The 18,195-nt window shown below is 38.4% G+C and overlaps 1 protein-coding gene across 1 annotated transcript; it reads left to right on the top strand.

The window, feature by feature from the left end:
* The first annotated feature begins 1,836 nt into the window (after window positions 1-1,836).
* Window positions 1,837-17,362, top strand: mapkapk5 (MAPK activated protein kinase 5). The gene is made up of 14 exons (XM_029439587.1): window positions 1,837-2,901; window positions 5,515-5,588; window positions 8,911-8,986; window positions 10,675-10,772; window positions 10,896-11,004; window positions 11,385-11,474; window positions 12,147-12,242; window positions 12,390-12,470; window positions 12,585-12,772; window positions 12,892-13,012; window positions 13,164-13,294; window positions 13,440-13,555; window positions 14,439-14,543; window positions 15,344-17,362. Exons 1-14 carry the CDS (start codon window positions 2,866-2,868, stop codon window positions 15,436-15,438), a joined length of 1,416 nt encoding a protein of 471 aa, XP_029295447.1. The 5' UTR covers window positions 1,837-2,865; the 3' UTR covers window positions 15,439-17,362.
* The last annotated feature ends 833 nt before the right edge of the window (window positions 17,363-18,195 follow it).

Here is an 18,195-nt window from a genome sequence, read left to right as displayed (position 1 = left end):
AATAATATGAAAAAATACACATTGATGATTTCGTCTATAATAGATAAACGGTTGTGTAGCTGGAAGAAAACTAAGGAATTCATTGTATGCCATTTAAACACACAATGTTTTTTTTTCCAGTTAGTCTAATTTATGACCACATTAACTACACTTTATCAGGGGAAAATGTCAACAAGTCAGATGTGTTTTATTTCCATTTCATTCACATCTCTAGCCTGTAACAGTCTGTTTTCTGCACAAAACAATAATACATGCAGTCATTATTTGTATTAACATGAGACATACAGCAAGAGACCTACTACCTGACCTTTAAAAGCTCAGATGGGATTCAAATGGGCTAAATCATTGCACACATACTTTTCCCCTTCCATTTGAAAAAGATAACTCATTATGATATTAATTTTGAATATTTAGATTAATTGGCTGAAAACATTCCTCTCTCATAACAGTTTTTGGTTCAATGTGTCCAGAGAGATCTTCAGGAAATTGGGTGTATTGTGTTTGTCTTGCGTTGTAACTTTATAATTTCAAAACTTTCCAGTCAAACTCTCTTACTCTATTTCATCAACAGATACTTTTGTATTGGAAATGACTTTTTAATGACAACTTTAACCACATATGACACCACACAACAGATAAGTTGTGCACACACATCCCTGTATTATTAGGAATGGATGGACAAGAATATCTGTTCTGTTATGAACATTTTAAATGACAGGTAATGTTCTTTTGTTCAAAATATAATTTGTAATATCATTTAATAACAATCCTCTACTGTTTCAAAAGCAATTCCAACTGCACCCCTTATGTTGGTGAGGCATCTTTTTGCAGGCACACCCCTTCCTTTAGTTCCGCACAACCACTTTTAATGAGTGTGATCAATGTTATTTACTCCTGCTATGAATTTCAGTATATTCAATTAAATGTTGATAATAATGTTTAGACTTTTTGTAATAGTTATATAGAAATGACCAACCACTTATTCGTTCTATCCTGCATATACACTTAAACCTTTTGGAATGACTGACATGATTAGTTAAACACTTAAATATTTATTTTAGCAACCTTTTCATGTGATGATATAATTGTTGCCTATTACTGATAAAGATGCTGAACTTCTGATTAACTATATTCTTCTGTTGGCAGTCTTTTTCATTCATAAAAACAGCTTTTTAAAATTAATTTTTAAAACTTTTATTGAAAAAACATTGTGTAATTATAACATAAGTCTTCAGGGAGTGTAGTAAAATATACTATAGATAAATAATTAGAAACAAAAAAATGTATTATGGTTATTTAGTTCCATGACAGAAATATGCATAAAGTGCAACAAAATAAAAATAACATCAACATATGAGGCCACACAAGAGGTTTACTTAATCAGGTACAATAAGCTTTTATATAAATGAATAGTTTTGTTAATGTTTGTATTAGGTCCTACACGTTGTAGTATACAATATGATAAAGTTTGACGATATTTCTTCAAGAAGTTTATTTTATGAATGTAAAATTTGGCCTAAATAATGAGCACCCTTATGAGATATTATGCATTGCTGGAGAAATTATGATTGTTGAATATTAATAACAAGTCGTGATCTTCAAGTAAACTTTCCTTACCAACAGGGACCTCGAACATGTTTATTCATTTAATTTGTGTCTGTTATGCATTCACATTTCAATATGCTCTATAAACCGTCTCTGGTTTGCCTTATTATTTGTGCTAAAAGTAAATTGTTAATAAAGTTTATTTAAAAAAAACAGGGACCTTAAAAGGACCCCTCAGAGTCTGCCCATTTCCAAAATTATTTTTTTAATCAAAATTTAAAAGAATTCCCTTAAAAAATGTACCAATGAATATAATGAATATACTTACTACGTATCAGAAATACATATTTATTGACGATAAATTAGAGCTAATCCATTTATTATCCGAATTTACCAAAAAGTGTTGATGATTTTCATCAGGCGTTCAGCTCGGGACTCGGGTTGTGTATTCCTTCTGACAAGCAGCTATGGGATTAGCAAAATAGTCCAGAGATGTGTGTTGTCTCCTTGGTCACCTCTGAAACACATTCTCCATTTTACCCTTTGTTATTGTTCCGTACGAGCGCTGATTCGCATTACACGGTCTCACGGAAGAATGTTAACTTTGAGTAGAACTGGAAAACGAACTTGCCACCCGAGCTAACTCTGAGCTAGCCCGTTAGCAGGCTCGGCTCGACGACATAATAGGCTGCTGTGCCTCTGGGAACACAGTGTGCTCGTCGTGTCAGATAAACTCAGCGCCAATCGAGGTGATTTTCAGGCAATACCGTTGGTTTACTTTGTCTTTCACGATTGCGTTTGTAGTGTAATCATCTGCTCTGGACTCGGGATGGAGTGTCACTAGCTTACTTAGCCAGTCCCCGGTGTCTTCGCAGCGGTAGCAGAGCACTGCTCTCATTGCGCTGGCTATAAATACACTTCTTGTGCGCCTCCAAAAGTGGTGGGCTTGTCACATTGGACTTGTCTTTCTCTTTTCTGGTCACCTTGCTAAGAGTTTGGCACTCTACATGGTCACCACAGTGAGTTTAAGACGACTGGAAGAGCGAGTGGGACCCCGAGGTTGTGAACCCCGCTGGCCTGATTTAACGTTGCACAGTACCGGCTGCTGGGCTTCAGGTCTCCGAGTGAACGAAACTTTGCTTTGGCTGATCGGTAGCCGAATATCATTTTGCCTCAATGGCCCTGTCCTGTAATTTAGTGGTGTTATAACAAGCCTTGGTCCTACCTTGGCGTTGTAAGACCTAAACTTTGTGAAGGTCAGAGGAACAACGCTTTGTGTCTACTGTCAACTGATTCATCTGTCCAGAGAACAGCGGCACCATGTCGGAGGATAACAACGCAGACAAGTTCATCAAGGTAATTTTAATCCAATCAAACGTGGATCTTCAGGAAACTAGACAATGCTGTAGTTTTCACCTCTGCAACGTTAGTAGTATTCACTTTTGAATTTAATGAAGTTTTGAAGTAAACATGTGAAGCTGAAGCCATTTACATTTATTTAAAGCATTTTATTATTATATAGGAAACTATTAAAAGTGTAGTGTTACATTTAAACTGGCCTAACTCAGTTAAAATGGCAGGTTTCCTCTTCTGCATCACATTAGACTGAATCACTTTACTATATGAAAGAAAAACAGAACCAATCAACAGAAGAAAGATAAAAACATAAACCGCTCCACAGACTTTACAAAGAAATTAAAAGGAGATTTAGCAAGATGAGAAAATAAGAAATTATTTCTCTTCAAAGAATCAAGTAAAATCACCACTTTGAAGCGTGAGATTTAAGAGATGTGCTCATAAGTTTCTTGGAAATAGTTTCTTTAGCATTAAAAAAGCATAAACAATTACTCAAGAAAGTCGACTAAGACTGACGTATTGTTTTGGATCTGGAAGTACATTTTAATGGCTAGGTAAGGTATTGATGATGGAAAAGTACTTTTCATTTTTTGGGGTTGGTGATTATTGTAGAGTGACAGCTGGATGCTGATTTTACTTGCTTCATTTGTTTTATATTTAGGTTAGTTTCTACAACACAATTGTCAATGTTACTTCAGTCAACATGATCTTAATTTCAACAAGGATTCTAATGAAGACTGCACTAACAAGTACACTTGAATGTTGTGGTATGAGGCTGTCATACATTAGTATAACACATCCCTAAGCATCTGTTTTTAACAGTACAAGAGATTGTGTGTAGTTTACAAATAGTAGAATTGTGCATCATGAACAAAGTGTTTATATATAATGTGTATACACACACACACACACACACACAAGCAAAAAAAGTTAAAACAAACAACATGAAAACATTTCAAATTAAAGAAAAAAAGCAAGAGCACATTCACCAAAGACGGTTCGGGGAACGACGTATATAATTTGTCCGCATGACCAAAGGTTGCAGCTACTGATAGTTTTAGGAGTCAGCAGAGAGCATAAATAAGGAGGCAGTTCGTGTCATATGGTCATATAAAGAAAAATCTAACGGTGTTCTGTTCTACGGTTGCATAAGGAAGACAAACCACCGTTCTCATACAAACTTCAATGATGTGTGCAGAAATGGAATCGGAGACAAATTGTGATGCAGCATGGTACACTGAATCTAACATTTCCAAACACCCTGGCTCTAGGATTTGTTTTTGGCCGGCTCCCCTAAATGTGTCACAGCTTGGGCATTTATGCTTGCAGTAAAATGTGATCTCAAGTGCCCCTGGCCCCCTGCTTTCACAGTTGGGTCAGAGTGTAAGTAATGCTGGTTTAACTGGGGGGGACGGTACTGAGAACGAGAACACACACTGGGGCCGTTATCATGACGAAAGGCTAATGGGTGAGCTAGCTAACTTTGGGTTTAACCTGACTCTCTGTTATAAAGACCCTGGCACACTCCGAACTAACTGTTTAAATGGTAATGAGCTTTGTTAGACTCATTATCCAGGGCCACCAATGTTGGCCGTAGTGAAGTCCGATGCTTCGAGGATATGAAGTTTATGGTACAGACCCCTGGGTAGTTATGACAGCTGTCCTATGCTGCATGATCATCATGAATCTTGAATTATCATCAGTCTCTTGGTGTTTACACAGACCAGAATGGACTGGGCAGGGCAGCGATAGGGAGGATAAACTATGGTGCTTGTTGGCAGTGGCACAGGATTAACCGCATGGTGCTGGCCAAGACCAATATATTCTCAGGAAAGGAGGAAAAGGGCTTATTTAATAATTGGTTCACTTAACCGTCTGTACTAAAACAAAGCACACAATTTGAAATATTGAGAAAACTAGGCTTCTATTCAAATCCAGCAGTGTGAATCTTTTTTTTTTTTTTCAATAATATTTTATTGGAAGGAACATTAGATGTACAGAAACATACAAAGACTCAAGTGGGCCGGACCATTAAAATCAGAGCATAACAACTTATAAATAACGACAACTCCAAATTTTTCCCTTCGTTTTAGTGCAAAAAAGTACAAGGAAAGAAAAAGGACATTCTGAAAATGTTCAAATTTGATCTTTTTGCAAAACATGAACAACCTGAAATTTCTTTTTTAAAAAATGGTGCAATTTCAACAATGTTAGGGTTCATTTTATCATTTACACATGTGCATTTCAACTTGCAGATCACAGTGTGTCTACAAAGGCACAACACATTTTGTCACAGGTATCTTGATAGATGTATCCCGAGGGTGATTTTTACACTTTGCAAAGTCATCCCGCAGACCGAATTGAACCCTCTGGCGGGCCGCATGTTTGACACCCCTGCTTTAAATACTGACAATGATTGGGAATGGTCCTTCTAGTACAGAATGTTTTTCTTTTTCTTCCTCGTATGTTGGCAGTGGGCTGTTGATTGTACTGCATGACACAAACTATGCTGATAACTGTAAAAAGTAAAGCATACAGGTTCTGCTGCACAGTTTGTTTCTTATTCGTCAAACATCTGATATACTGTTTGGGGTGGTTTTCTCTTCCCGACAGATGACATCCATTCTAGATGAGTACGACATAAACTGGACACAGAAGTTGGGAGCCGGCATCAGTGGACCAGTCAGGTGAGTGTGAGAGAGAGTGTGTTAAGAAGTACTTTACTCCATTGTCTTTCTCCAAGCTGCAACGATTGGTCGACTAATAGGTTAGTCCATCGACAGAAAAACAATTGGCAGCTATTTTGATAATCGATTACTCGTCAAAGTGATTTCTCATCCAAAAATGGTAGAAAATTTGTTTTCAGCTCTTTCACCTCTCAATATATTTATCTGTTTCATCTCATATTAAACTGAATGTCTCTGGGCTTTGGACTGACAAAAGTAGACTTTTAAAGACATCACCTTGGACTTGGAAACTGCGATGGATATTTCTCACTAGTTGTTAGTTGCAACCTTACAGTGTTGCATTGACATAACTCAGAACATTTTTAATATTAAACTAAGACCAGGAGACATCGTCATGGTATCTGTTATGTGACCAGGAAATCACCTGTTGAATTGTCTTGTTGGTGTCAATGGAAATGTGTTCAAATGGTTGTTTGGGTTTCCAGATATCCTACTGGGATAACTATCCAGCTGTGAGAGCCGAGCCAACGTCCATTGAGAATGCTTTGTAGTTTTGTTGTCTAAAAATAGTATATCATCATGACTCTGAATATTCAAAATCCCATGATAGGATTAAAGAGAGAGAGATAACTATTTATATATATTTCCCAGCCCTTGTAGTGCATGACTAAACTACAGTTGTGATGTTGCTGTAGAGTGCATGCAATGTGGTTGAAGCCACACTTTTGGCACTCCAACTGTTGGATTAAAGTATGATGTCAAAGCAAATGTAGATTATTTGCTAACTGAGCTGTCGAATGGACAAACTTTGTATCTGCTGCCGAAAAACCCTTCGTACGTGTTACTTCTGCTGTGGGTTATGTTGCATCGTGGTCACTGTGGCACCATTTCACCAGCACAGTTTAACCTTATCCATGACACATTAACACATATGAAGAATATGAAAAGGCCAGATGCTTGTCACTTCAGGGGGCTTTAACAGACTGGACCAACCACTGGTGTGTTTTGTAACACCGTTGCAACTCGAGAGATATGGAGATGTTTGGCATCGCAACCATTTTTGTTGTAGTTAGTGGGGGCTCATTTGGCTCAGACAGAATCCATGTAACTGCAGCATCCTGGGCTTGAATCCAACCCAACACGTGTGTCCCTCACACCCTTGAGTGGAAGTATCTGTAGCCTGTTTTTGAAAGTCTTCCTGTGTGGATGAATAAAAGTGTTTTTTATGTCCATTTCCTTGGCTTTGTCAGATTTTAGTCCTCATAATATTGATGGGATTTTCTTCTTTGAGAAGCTGCACTCAGATTTGAGTGGATTTCTGTGGATGCATGAGGGATCAATGATACAACTCGGCAGTCTTCTTTATCTTTGCACTCTTCTCTCCAAACTTTTCCACTGAACAATGGAATGACTTTTGAGCCTTTTTACATTTGACCCATTAAGAAACTACCTTTAAGTCATCTGGTGAATGTAAAGGACAGACGCTCGTCAGGCTTAGAAACAGGACTTTTTTTGTCTGTTACAAAAGAACAAATGCTAGAGACGTCACTCTGCATTGGCCTACAACCAGAATCTAAATAGTTTGTACTAGTTATTGTGTCTTGTTTGGAGTGTCTGTCTATTGCTCACTGCTATAACCTCTTTGTAGGAATAAGCTGTCTGGCTTCAGATTTATTCAGTTACTTCAAAACATAACAGAGAGGCAGTGGCGGCTCAAACTGCTTTCAGTTTATGTTACGTGCATTTTCTTCTGTCTGACTGCCCTGCTGTTATTCAGCTAGTCGCAGGCTGTAATATATCAATGTGTGTGATTCCTCCTACCCATTCTGCACTTTGAAGCTATCACGGCTCTGCGTCAGCCTGTTATTTCCTAACGTGTGTAGCTTTGGCCTCAAGTGACAAGCATAGTGATAAATCGACTCATCAGACTTTCATGTAAACACACTCTTAAAATCCACGATTCGTGCTGTACTCTGTTTCTTTCCAGAAAATCTTACTCACCCTGTCTCTGGTTTTTCTGACACTCACTCTGATTCATAGAGACTGTAGGCTCGTACAAATCTTTCTTTGATTCTCCTGCTCACCTCTTTCTGTCTCACAAGACGGCAGATAAAGTAAAAGACATATTCCTGCCGCCCTCACATAGTCTAACTCTGTGATTCATTAGGTAGGTATTGCTTTCCACTTTCCAGTGAAGTGAACTTTGGCCGAAGCTGAATGTTTCCTGCAGTAATGCTTTAATAGTGTAATCTGAGTTTAAGGGCCAGAGGTTGCTGTTTATAGTGGAGGGGAAGAAGTTGTTGGGTTTTTCAGAAAATGAAATCTGCTCGGTCAATATTTCATTTGTGTCCTGCTGTAATCCTAAAATGTAGTTTAAAGACGACCATTATTATGAGATCTTAATTCAAAGAATGTTCGACCTTGATTATGAATATTTATAATTTTATTTGGTTTGTCTCTCATCACAAAGATGCCGACACGTGATGTAGTAGAAACACTGTTTTCGAATGACCTCAAATCAACTGACCAATATAACTGTAATAATCTAATATCGGCCGATTTATAGCTGTTGTTCAAACCCTCAGAATTATAATAAATGCCAAACATATGTGACTGGATTTTGTGGAAACAAGTTCAAACTGATGCTCAACACATCGAGGATGATTTCCATTTGATGGACTGATGCAGCCATGAAAACGTGGAGTCTGTAGTTTTGAAAGTTTTGCTCAGTGCAAACATCACATGGCTTCAATGGAGCGTTGAAACAAGCTGAGAGAGAATATACACGATACTGTCAGACAGTGTTGGATGAGATATTCACCAACCTCAAAGCTACTAAAGGAGGAAAACTGTATCGTAATAGATTTCTTGAACAATGTAGCTTTTTATTGGTAGACAACGTGACCACACATCGGACAAGGAAAAAGCAGAGAGTAACAAAAAGAGCTCCCAAATCTATTAGGCAACACCTTGGGAACTGTGTTTTGTATTTGTGGGGACTGTCTGTCTTTTTTTGTTGAAAGTTTAATGCCCTCTAAGACAAATGTGTGTTTGTTAGGCTGTATAAACAACAAAGCAAGAGTGGTGGCAAAATGCCTGGCTGTGTATTTTCTTACCGACACAGCGATTACATTTTACAGACGAGGATTCAGAACACATGACTCAGATAAAGCAAGACATCGATGACTGTTGACAGAAACACCAGAACATACAGACAGAAACTACCTTATTAATGCTTTGCTTACATGATCACATCTGTGACACAGATCACGTTGACATATTGACTGAGATGTTTGTTGACTCTTGTTTCCTTCCTGTTCAGAGTTTGTGTGAAGAAGTCATCTCAGGAACGCCTCGCCCTGAAGATCCTCATTGATCGCCCCAAGGCCAGGAATGAGGTTAGAGAACACTGTCGCGAGTTTGATTAATGTCTGTGTCTGTATCAATACGCCTTGTTCCGTCTGTCTGCCTGTTATTCGTCTCTTTTTAATTTTTGTCTCCTCCTGTGCCTCCTTTGTCTGTTTGTATGGGTGTCTTTGTCAGTTACATTGTCTGCCTGTGGTGAACAACACTGTATCTAGCGGCCTCTCCATGTCATCGGCAGCCTCCTGTTTTGATCAAGCAGTTTATACAGCAGTTAAGCAGTGAGACATGCAGTCAAAACAAGCAACACACACTTGCTTCACACGAGTCCTCGCTGCCACACTGTGAAAGCTGTCACTGACCAGCAAATGCACACAGATTATTACAGCTAAACTATGTATTCTTCAGGCCCCCCCATATTGTTAAATGAGGGTGTATCTTCATGCATGCTATGCTTTGTGTGTGCACAATATGATGAGTTCAGGTTACCTGTCTTGTACATTTCTTTTTGATTATCTTGACGCTGCATATTTTGCATCATAATTTGCACCATTTCAGTTATTTAGTAGGAAGAAGCCTCTATCATTAGCTGCATACTTTGCAGTTATATAATCTGTTAGTTCTATTCAACAGTTCTTAAAGCAGATTCTTGCAATAACAACATTTCTGCTTTAACTGATCATAATGAATATAATGTTAAATGCATAATGTAATGGCGGCAGCATAATGACACCATCTGGGTTTAGATTGGTTTCCTGTAAGACTCGCTTTCAGGTTGCAATTCTGTCTGACTCTGGGTCGTGTTCTCCCTTTCACAATAAAAGCCCTAGACATGTGCACTGGGAAAAAAAACCCAACATGACAAAAAAAGGAGAAAGAATATTCTTGGCTGTAAAGATGTATTCTGCTACTGTCAGCTGTAATGACCACAATAAATCTACTGCTTGCCATTATGAATCCAAAGAAAAGTACATTGCCTTTGAACCTACAGGAACCAACAAAATGTATTTTAATCAATACAGCTGTCTACATCGGTCGCAAAACCTTGCATTTTATTCACGTTATACGTATGCGCATCCTGGGTAGACGCAGACGGAGGACTGAAGCTGCTGCTCTGCTACATGCTGCTTTCGTTACACAGGCTGCGTAGATGTTGTGTCAGGGTTTGCTGATATAACGATATATACTGTGAAACCATCAACATGTGTCAGCAGTTCTAATCACTGAGATATTTTAAATATCTCTGTTTTATTAAGGCATTGTGGGCAATGTCACAAATCAATGAACAGGACTTTTTTATGGCAATATTGGATTATAATTTACTATGCCACCATATATAATGATATCAGGATATTGATGGTAGAAAAGGCCTTTTTCACAGCAGACATTTTGACTTGCACAGTAGGAAAAACTGCATTTTTTTTATTGCTCACCCCCAATTTCTCGTCTAATAAAAATATGTATTAGCTGACTCGCATGCTTGATGAAGTAGGTCCCATAATGACAACAGGCCCTGAGCTGAAACATTTGCTGTATTCTACCACCTTTATCACTTCCTGTGCCCACACTCAACACCGGCAAGACTTTTATTATTAGGACAAACTGTGATTGGTTGTATCAAGTGTATGATGCTGTTCTGTGTTTTAGTTATTTCACATGGTTTTAAAATATAAATGTAACATTGAAATGAATTACAGTGTTTGTTTGTTTCTCTACCATGCAGGTGCGTCTCCATATGATGTGTGCCAACCACCCGAACATAGTGCAAATCCTGGAGGTGTACGCCAATAGTGTCGAGTTTCCACACGAGTCCAGCTCAAGGTGTGTGTGTGTGTGTCCGTGCATGTGCGTGTGCGTGTGTGTGTTCCCATGCATTTTATGTACGTCAATTCATCTCCTCTCTTTTGCTCTTTCCTCCGACGCCTCCTCTCTTGCGTCTTACAGAGCGAGGCTCCTGATTGTTATGGAGATGATGGAGGGTGGTGAGCTGTTCCACAGAATCAGTCAGCACAGGCACTTTACCGAAAAGATGGCCAGCCAGGTCACTAAACAGGTGAGTGACGACACACACACGCACACACTTCAGCATACCACAAGTCAACACAGACGTTTTCGCTTTTTTTTTTTTTACCCTCCTGAATGTAAATATCTAGTTATTTAATTCCGGTCCGTCAGTCTTTGTCCACTAGTGTCTGTCTGCGTGTTTCTTTGTGTGAAACACTTTTCCTCTGTGTGTAACAGCCTCCCCATGTCATTAGCAGCCCCCCTGTTTGGATAAAGCAGCACATGAGGCAGTTGAACAGTGAGACTCGCGGTCAAAAGATGCAACACACACTGGCTCAAATCAAGTGTGTTTGAAGGTTGCTTTGACACACACACATGCACACACACACACAGAGTGGTGTCTCAGTCTGATGTCTCTTCCCCCTGTAGATCAGTCAAGCCTTGGAACATTGTCACTCCCTAAATATTGCACATCGCGACCTGAAGCCAGAGAACCTGCTTTTTAAGGATAACTCTCTGGTAAGTAGCTGAAGTTGAAGACACAAATACTGCAGTTTTAAAAGGGTACTACGGCTGATTCCACTACTGGTGCTTTTGCTAAAAAGGAAAATAAAGTTTTCTGGCCTGCAGCTTTACTTTTTGAGACTCTATAACAGGGGTGGCCACACTTTTTGGCTTGTGAGCTACTTTTAAAATGACCGGGTCCAAGTGATATTACTTGCGACGGGGGGGGGGGGGGTGCTGGTGCGTAGTTCACTCCTCCACCGCGAAAGGAGGAACAGAGCGGAGGAGGGAATGTGAATGCGCAAGGCAAGAAAAAAACAAAAAACTTGAATTTCAGGGGGCGCGGGGTTCCGTTGGGGGAATATATATATTTATTTATTTTTAACGTTGCGCGATCTACCCGCACTACACTCGCGATCGACCTTTTGGGCACCCCTGAACTATAAGGAGGAACATTTACTGACCGTGTTGAGCAGAAAATGGCCGTGATCATTTAGAAATATCCAAACTGCATTTTCAGTCGAAGACTTCAAAACCCTTACTCTGGCAGCAGCTTCAATGATCTCCCTGGAAACTGAATTTATTTATTCTAAAAACATGTTGTCAAGTGAAACTTAAGCCAGAAATGTGTTTCTGTGATTGCTCCACGCTCATGTTTCTCACCCCGTTATTCTGTCTGTTCCAAAGGATGCACCTGTGAAGTTGTGTGACTTTGGCTTTGCCAAAATTGATCAAGGAGACTTGATGACCCCTCAGTTCACTCCCTACTATGTAGCACCTCAGGTAAAAAGCAGCATACAAGTCATCCAAAAGCCTTGATACTTGTTAAATGTACAGTACATGAGCAGATTTGGACGCATCTTTAAATTCAGCAATGAAAGCTGACGCACATTTCTACGATGAATCCCTTTTACCATCATTTCTGTTCAGGTTCTTGAGGCTCAAAGAAGACACCAGAAGGAAAAGTCTGGAATTATACCTACCTCACCCACTCCTTACACCTATAACAAGGTGAGACCCACACTCATTGAACTAAGCATTTTGGCTTAGTGTGGCAAGTATCGTTCCTCAAATGTCAATACTGAATATCTACTGTTCGTAATTTTCTTTTCTATGGTTCTTTAGAGCTGTGACTTGTGGTCTCTCGGTGTGATCATCTACGTGATGCTCTGTGGCTATCCTCCGTTCTACTCCAAGCACCACAGTCGCACCATCCCAAAGGACATGAGGAAGAAGATCATGACGGGAAGCTTTGACTTCCCTGAAGACGAGTGGAGCCAGATCTCTGAGATGGCCAAGGATATCGTACGCAAGTGAGTCGTTTTCTTTTGTCCCTGCTCATCTTGAACAAAGCATTTCCTCACGCCTTTTCTCCTACGTCCCTACTTCCATTCATACCATCCCTCATTCATCCCTATTCTGCCCCCTGCAGGCTGCTGAAGGTGAAGCCAGAGGAGAGGCTCACTATTGAGGGAGTCTTGGATCACCCTTGGCTCAACTGCACAGAGGCCCTCGACAACGTGCTGCCCTCCGCCCAGATGATGATGGACAAGGTGAGTGGTGAAGTTGAAGATGCAAAATATTGCAGTGCACCAATGTTGTACGGTCATGTAGCTGTTCCTGAATGAATTGACTGTTCAAAGTTCTTCAGAGTACTGACGTCCTCTTCTTCCTTTTCTTACTGCCTGTCCTCTCACCTTCCAGGCTGTAGTGGCAGGTATCCAGCAGGCCCATGCAGAGCAGCTGGCCAACATGAGAATTCAGGATCTGAACGTCAGCCTGAAGCCTCTAAACTCTGTCAACAACCCAATCCTCAGGAAGAGGAAACTACTAGGGTATGACTAGAGTATAGATATTCTGCCTTCCTGTAGCAAAATATTACTTTCTGTTCAAATCTAAACTAGAATCTCTCTTCAGTTACTATTCTCCTAATTGGGTCAAAGTTTGGTCTGAAACATGTTTTTTGTGTCAATGTTGCAGCCCCAAGCCCAGTGACGGTTTCTTCATTCATGACCCAGAGAACGGAGGGGAAGACTCGAACGTAGCGCTGGAAAAATTACGAGACGTCATTGCACAGTGTATACTACCACAAGCTGGTCAGTAAAGCCATGATGTGATGTTGAAAGTTTAATGAACTTCACCAGCATGTTGCTGAATATATATTATACTGAGTGTGTATATATATATATATATATATATATATATATGTGTGTGTGTATATATATATATGTATATGTATGTATATGATCTCTCATGTATATGTATAATATATCTGTATGTATGTCATCTGTGTATAGTTATAGTCTATACCTACTATCTATATCTATCTCTCTATATGTCCTGTCTGTATGTCTGATATGTCTGTATTTCTGTCATGTATTTCTGTCTTCTGTCCTGTCTGTCTGGTCCTTTATGTCTGCATATGTATAGTATATATAGTATGTATATATAGTATGTATAGTATATGTATGTATAGTATAGTATGTATGTATGTATATATATAGTATGTATATATATGTATATATATATATATATATGTATATATATGTGTATATATATATGTATATATATATATATATATAGTATATATATGTATATATATATATATATATATATATATATATATATATATATATATATATATATATGTATATATGTATATGTATATGTATATATATATGTATATATATATGTCTATATGTCAACTAAGAAGCATTTTGACGCTGGAGAACACAGATTGGCTGTAACTTGGCTCTTTGTAAGGCACCCAAAATACTAAGAAAGTCACCCACGTTTTTAATAAGAATAACAAATAAACATGGCTGGACTTCTAATTTAGCTATTTTAGCTTTGTTCAGTACATTATATATTACATAAGGCATGATTGTGAAGTTGTTCTGAGATCTCCTGCCGATGTGAAAAAGCTCTGAGAGAAAGAGAGAGTAGCTTCTGATGAACTGAATATCTTTTGTTGTCCAGGAGAGAACGAGGATGAGAAGCTGAATGAGGTGATGTATGACGCCTGGAGGTTCAACAGAGACTGTAAACAGCTGAGAGACGGCCTGCAGGGGCTCAGCTGGGACGGTCAGTACCATTTCTTCTTGTCTATATCTGGCAAATGCCAATTTAATTCTGTTTTGTATTAAACAATTAAAAGCAAAGCAGCTGTTTTACCCTTTTGACATCTAGACCAGTGCTGTCGGAGGTTTTTTGCAAAGGGGGGGTTGCTGGTGCGTGGGTGTCTGTGCGGGAGCTAAACAGCGGTGAACGTTAGAAATGACCTTTCGTTGTCATTCATTGTTAATTAATCCAACATTAGAAACATAACTGGAATATAATGTATTCATTATTCATCTGGCTGCCAAAATATATCTGTTTCAGGTGCAAACACAGCTCAGTTGTCCATATTAACAAATAAATAACCAAAGAGTTACTTTGCAGTTCACACAGGAAGGTCTGATTCATTGTTTGAGCAATCTTTCAAGCAAAAATGCCAAACATTACTTAGCTGCAGCCTCTCACATGCAACAATATCATGATAAAGATTTGTTTAAATGTTGGTTTTGGACTAGAAAAGCAGGTGTCACCTAAACTGTGAATCAGCATTTTGATCGATAAAGTTGATAACTATACAGCCCTAATTATTAGAGCCCAAATGTTACCATTGTCTACCAAACCAAAAGAAAACTATACATTTTAATCTTTATAATAGTCACTGTGGTTAAATCCTAAAAGATAACGGATAAAGTGAAATGATAGGTTTGTGTGAATTAGTTGAGAAATCTGTTTTCCAGTTAAAAAGCTTTATTAACTGACACAGTTATGTGTTAGTCTTGGTTGTGTATGTAGTACCAGGTCCTTAACCACCAGCTTTGTCATTGCAGGACGATCCTTCTCCGATAAAGTCGACCGCTTGAAGTTGGCTGAAATAGTGAAACAGGCCATCGAAGAGAAGACGAATCTGGAAGAATCTCATTAGCAAACGCTGTCTTTCTATCTTCTTTTTATATTGTTTATTATTACTCTTTTTAACCCATATCTGTAAAGAAGCTTTTTTATGTAAAATGATGCGCAGATTTTTGTTTTTTTCATGAATTCACTTGCAAGACCTATTGTACAGCTGTAGATATATTTCAAAGAGGACTCATTGGTACTATAATTATTTTATTTTTTTAATGGACACTTGCAAATAACATTGAAAGAAACAACAACTATATTTTCATTTTTGCAAAAAACAAAAAAGAAGAGAAAAATCAGATTAAGAAATTATTTTCTGGGAGGGAATCAGCTGCTTTTCCAAGGCGTCGCACGTTTTATCCCAGTTATTTCATTTTATTCTGTTTTTCTTTTAATCATCCTAAGGATTTTATTTATTTAAACAAAGAGTTCCATTATTTTATACCTTAATTGTAGCCTGGCAGTGGGCTCTAAAGTCAAAAGAAGCTGTCTACGATGTGACTTTGTTCTTCCACACACACGCTGATTCTCAGACTGCGTTTAAATTATATGAATATTTGTTATTGTGTTACTTTCCCCTGACGTTTTGTTGTGTAGAGGTCACAGAGTGGAAATGGAGGTTAAAGAAAGTGTCATGAAATAGACGAATGCAGCCCCAAATTCCTTTTGTCACAACCGCCTTTTTTGTGAAGCTGGTAAGAATGGCACCTAAAAGATAGACTGAATAGGAACACTGTAACTCATTTAGACAAAAGACAAATCTTAATCTAAGGTAGTTGTTTTTTAAGCTTTTAATTGTCTCGCTGCCTTATTTAGAAGATGCAGTTTTTCCAGATATGGTTGAAAGCTCCAGTTGAGTTAAGACTTTAATGTCAAACTGTTTCCAAGGTCATGAATGAACTTTAAGACTCAACTAAATCACATGAAGTGACGATACTGCTTGTCAGCTCCTGAAGTTTGTGTCTGGCAAGTAAAATGATGTGAATTGTTTTATATAAAGACTTTTTTTATACGTCTTCCCATTTCTGATGTGATTCTGAAAGGTCTTAAATTCAGTCTGCAGTTAAAGTTGTTGATCTGTGAAACTGACGTAACCTGAGCCGCTTTGACGCAAAGTTGTATCTACTGGAATTTAGACGCGAGTCGGTTAATATTTAAGTCCTTTTTAAAGCAAGAGTGTTTGCTACTTGAGCCAACAGAAACACAAAAACACCGGGCATTTTTGGTGCAATGTAGTCGACGTCTTTATGCGAGTAAAGATCAGTAGAAGGGTTTCAGCATCTGTTTCAGTCTCACACAACCTGCTGTGCTACTGAATGTGAAATAGTGCAATAATTTAGTCATGTATTCATAGTGCATGTACATGGTAGTGAGATATGATATCAATCTGTCAGTATTACTGTCTTCATTTCAAAGGGCTGAATACCAGCAAATGCTCTCTGCCTTTGCTCATCCTTTTAGTTGTAAGTCATATTTCATTGATCGATAGCCAGAGGGAAATATCGGCTTCACTGTTTTGCTCTCGTCGTATCTGATATTGATTCTTCGATGAGGGGTAGAAGGAAGGGATTCGTGTCCAGGTGTTTGAACGAGGCCGTGTTGAGTCAACAGAACAGGCCTCTGATGGCTGAAAGTGCAAGTACTCGTCTTCAGTGCCTGATTATTTCTTCAATTATGTTTTCTGTTTGTTTTGAAAATCCTCTAAGGTTTACGAAACTCCCCTTTTGATGAGGTCTTCTGAATAATTAGCAAACATTACTGCAATATATTATTGAAAACCTTTTTCCCCCCTAGATAAACTGAAGGATCAGGTGTTCCTTTATGGGTGAAGAAGATTCTCCTACTTATGCTAAATAAACCATTTTCTGGATTATCTGTAAAATGCATTGTTACAAAGCTAATGTTTCTTTAGCTTGTGAATAAATGGACATTTCGGAGACACAGGACAGTGATGATACACGGATGATATGTAATCTTTTTCTCTGTATCTGTATAAGTCTGTATTTCTTATTTAAGTTTGGCTTAAGCAAAGGCGATCATTACTAACATGGTTGATGATCCTTTTTGATTGATGGTTTGTCATACAGTCTCTAATGATAACCACAGCTTGTGTTTGAAAAGGCCTTAAGGCTAAGATTTACACTCAAATGTGCCTTTGTTGATTGGGCGGCATCTTCATCCTTTACTGCTCTTATCAGTAAAATTAATTATAGGATGAAGGCGAAGATTTCTATTTGTCCTTCTGGCTGTGATCTGCTTGTTTTCATGTAAAGAAATGATTTCATTCCACAAATCGCTTTATTGGTTTGGCAACATTTTGTAGGAATTAATTTATTATAGTTATATATTTTGTTGAAATGATGTCCTCTAAAAGAAGAAGTGGTTTATTTTTTGGCTTGTGTCTCAAGATAACTCCTTATTTCACCACCGACACATTAAAAGCATAGTTCAACATTTTGGGGAATAAACTTATTGGCTTTCTTGACGTGAGTTAGCGTAGCTTGCCTATAATGCTAACATATAGACTGGAAACTCCTGAGCCTGATAAGTCAGCCTTTTAGCACCTCTAAATGTACAGTAGTTGACACATTATTTCTCCTTTTTTTTAGAAATCCCGTACAAAATTGACGTATAAAATTCCTTTTACCCTGGTTTATGTGTCTCTCGGGTTATTTCTTCAAAGAAACCGGCGCATAACCCTCTAAAGCGTTTTTACACTTTGGGTTTTGTACAAAACAAGATTTAATAAGCAAATGTGTGTGTTTTTAGAGGTTCTAGT

Source organism: Cottoperca gobio, chromosome 9 (genome assembly GCF_900634415.1).
Source record: "Cottoperca gobio chromosome 9, fCotGob3.1, whole genome shotgun sequence".
Classification (NCBI taxonomy): domain Eukaryota; kingdom Metazoa; phylum Chordata; class Actinopteri; order Perciformes; family Bovichtidae; genus Cottoperca; species Cottoperca gobio.
The sequence above is the reverse complement of the archived record's forward strand: the minus strand, read 5'-3'. Positions and strand labels throughout refer to the sequence as shown.

Bases quoted from the DNA above. Each gene is read 5' to 3' on its own strand.
- mapkapk5 (XM_029439587.1), top strand. From the start codon at position 2,866: ATGTCGGAGGATAACAACGCAGACAAGTTCATCAAG. The intron at 8,987-10,674 runs GTTAGAGAACAC...TCTACCATGCAG, and splicing joins GCCCCAAGGCCAGGAATGAG to GTGCGTCTCCATATGATGTG. The intron at 13,556-14,438 runs GTCAGTAAAGCC...TTTGTTGTCCAG, and splicing joins GTGTATACTACCACAAGCTG to GAGAGAACGAGGATGAGAAG.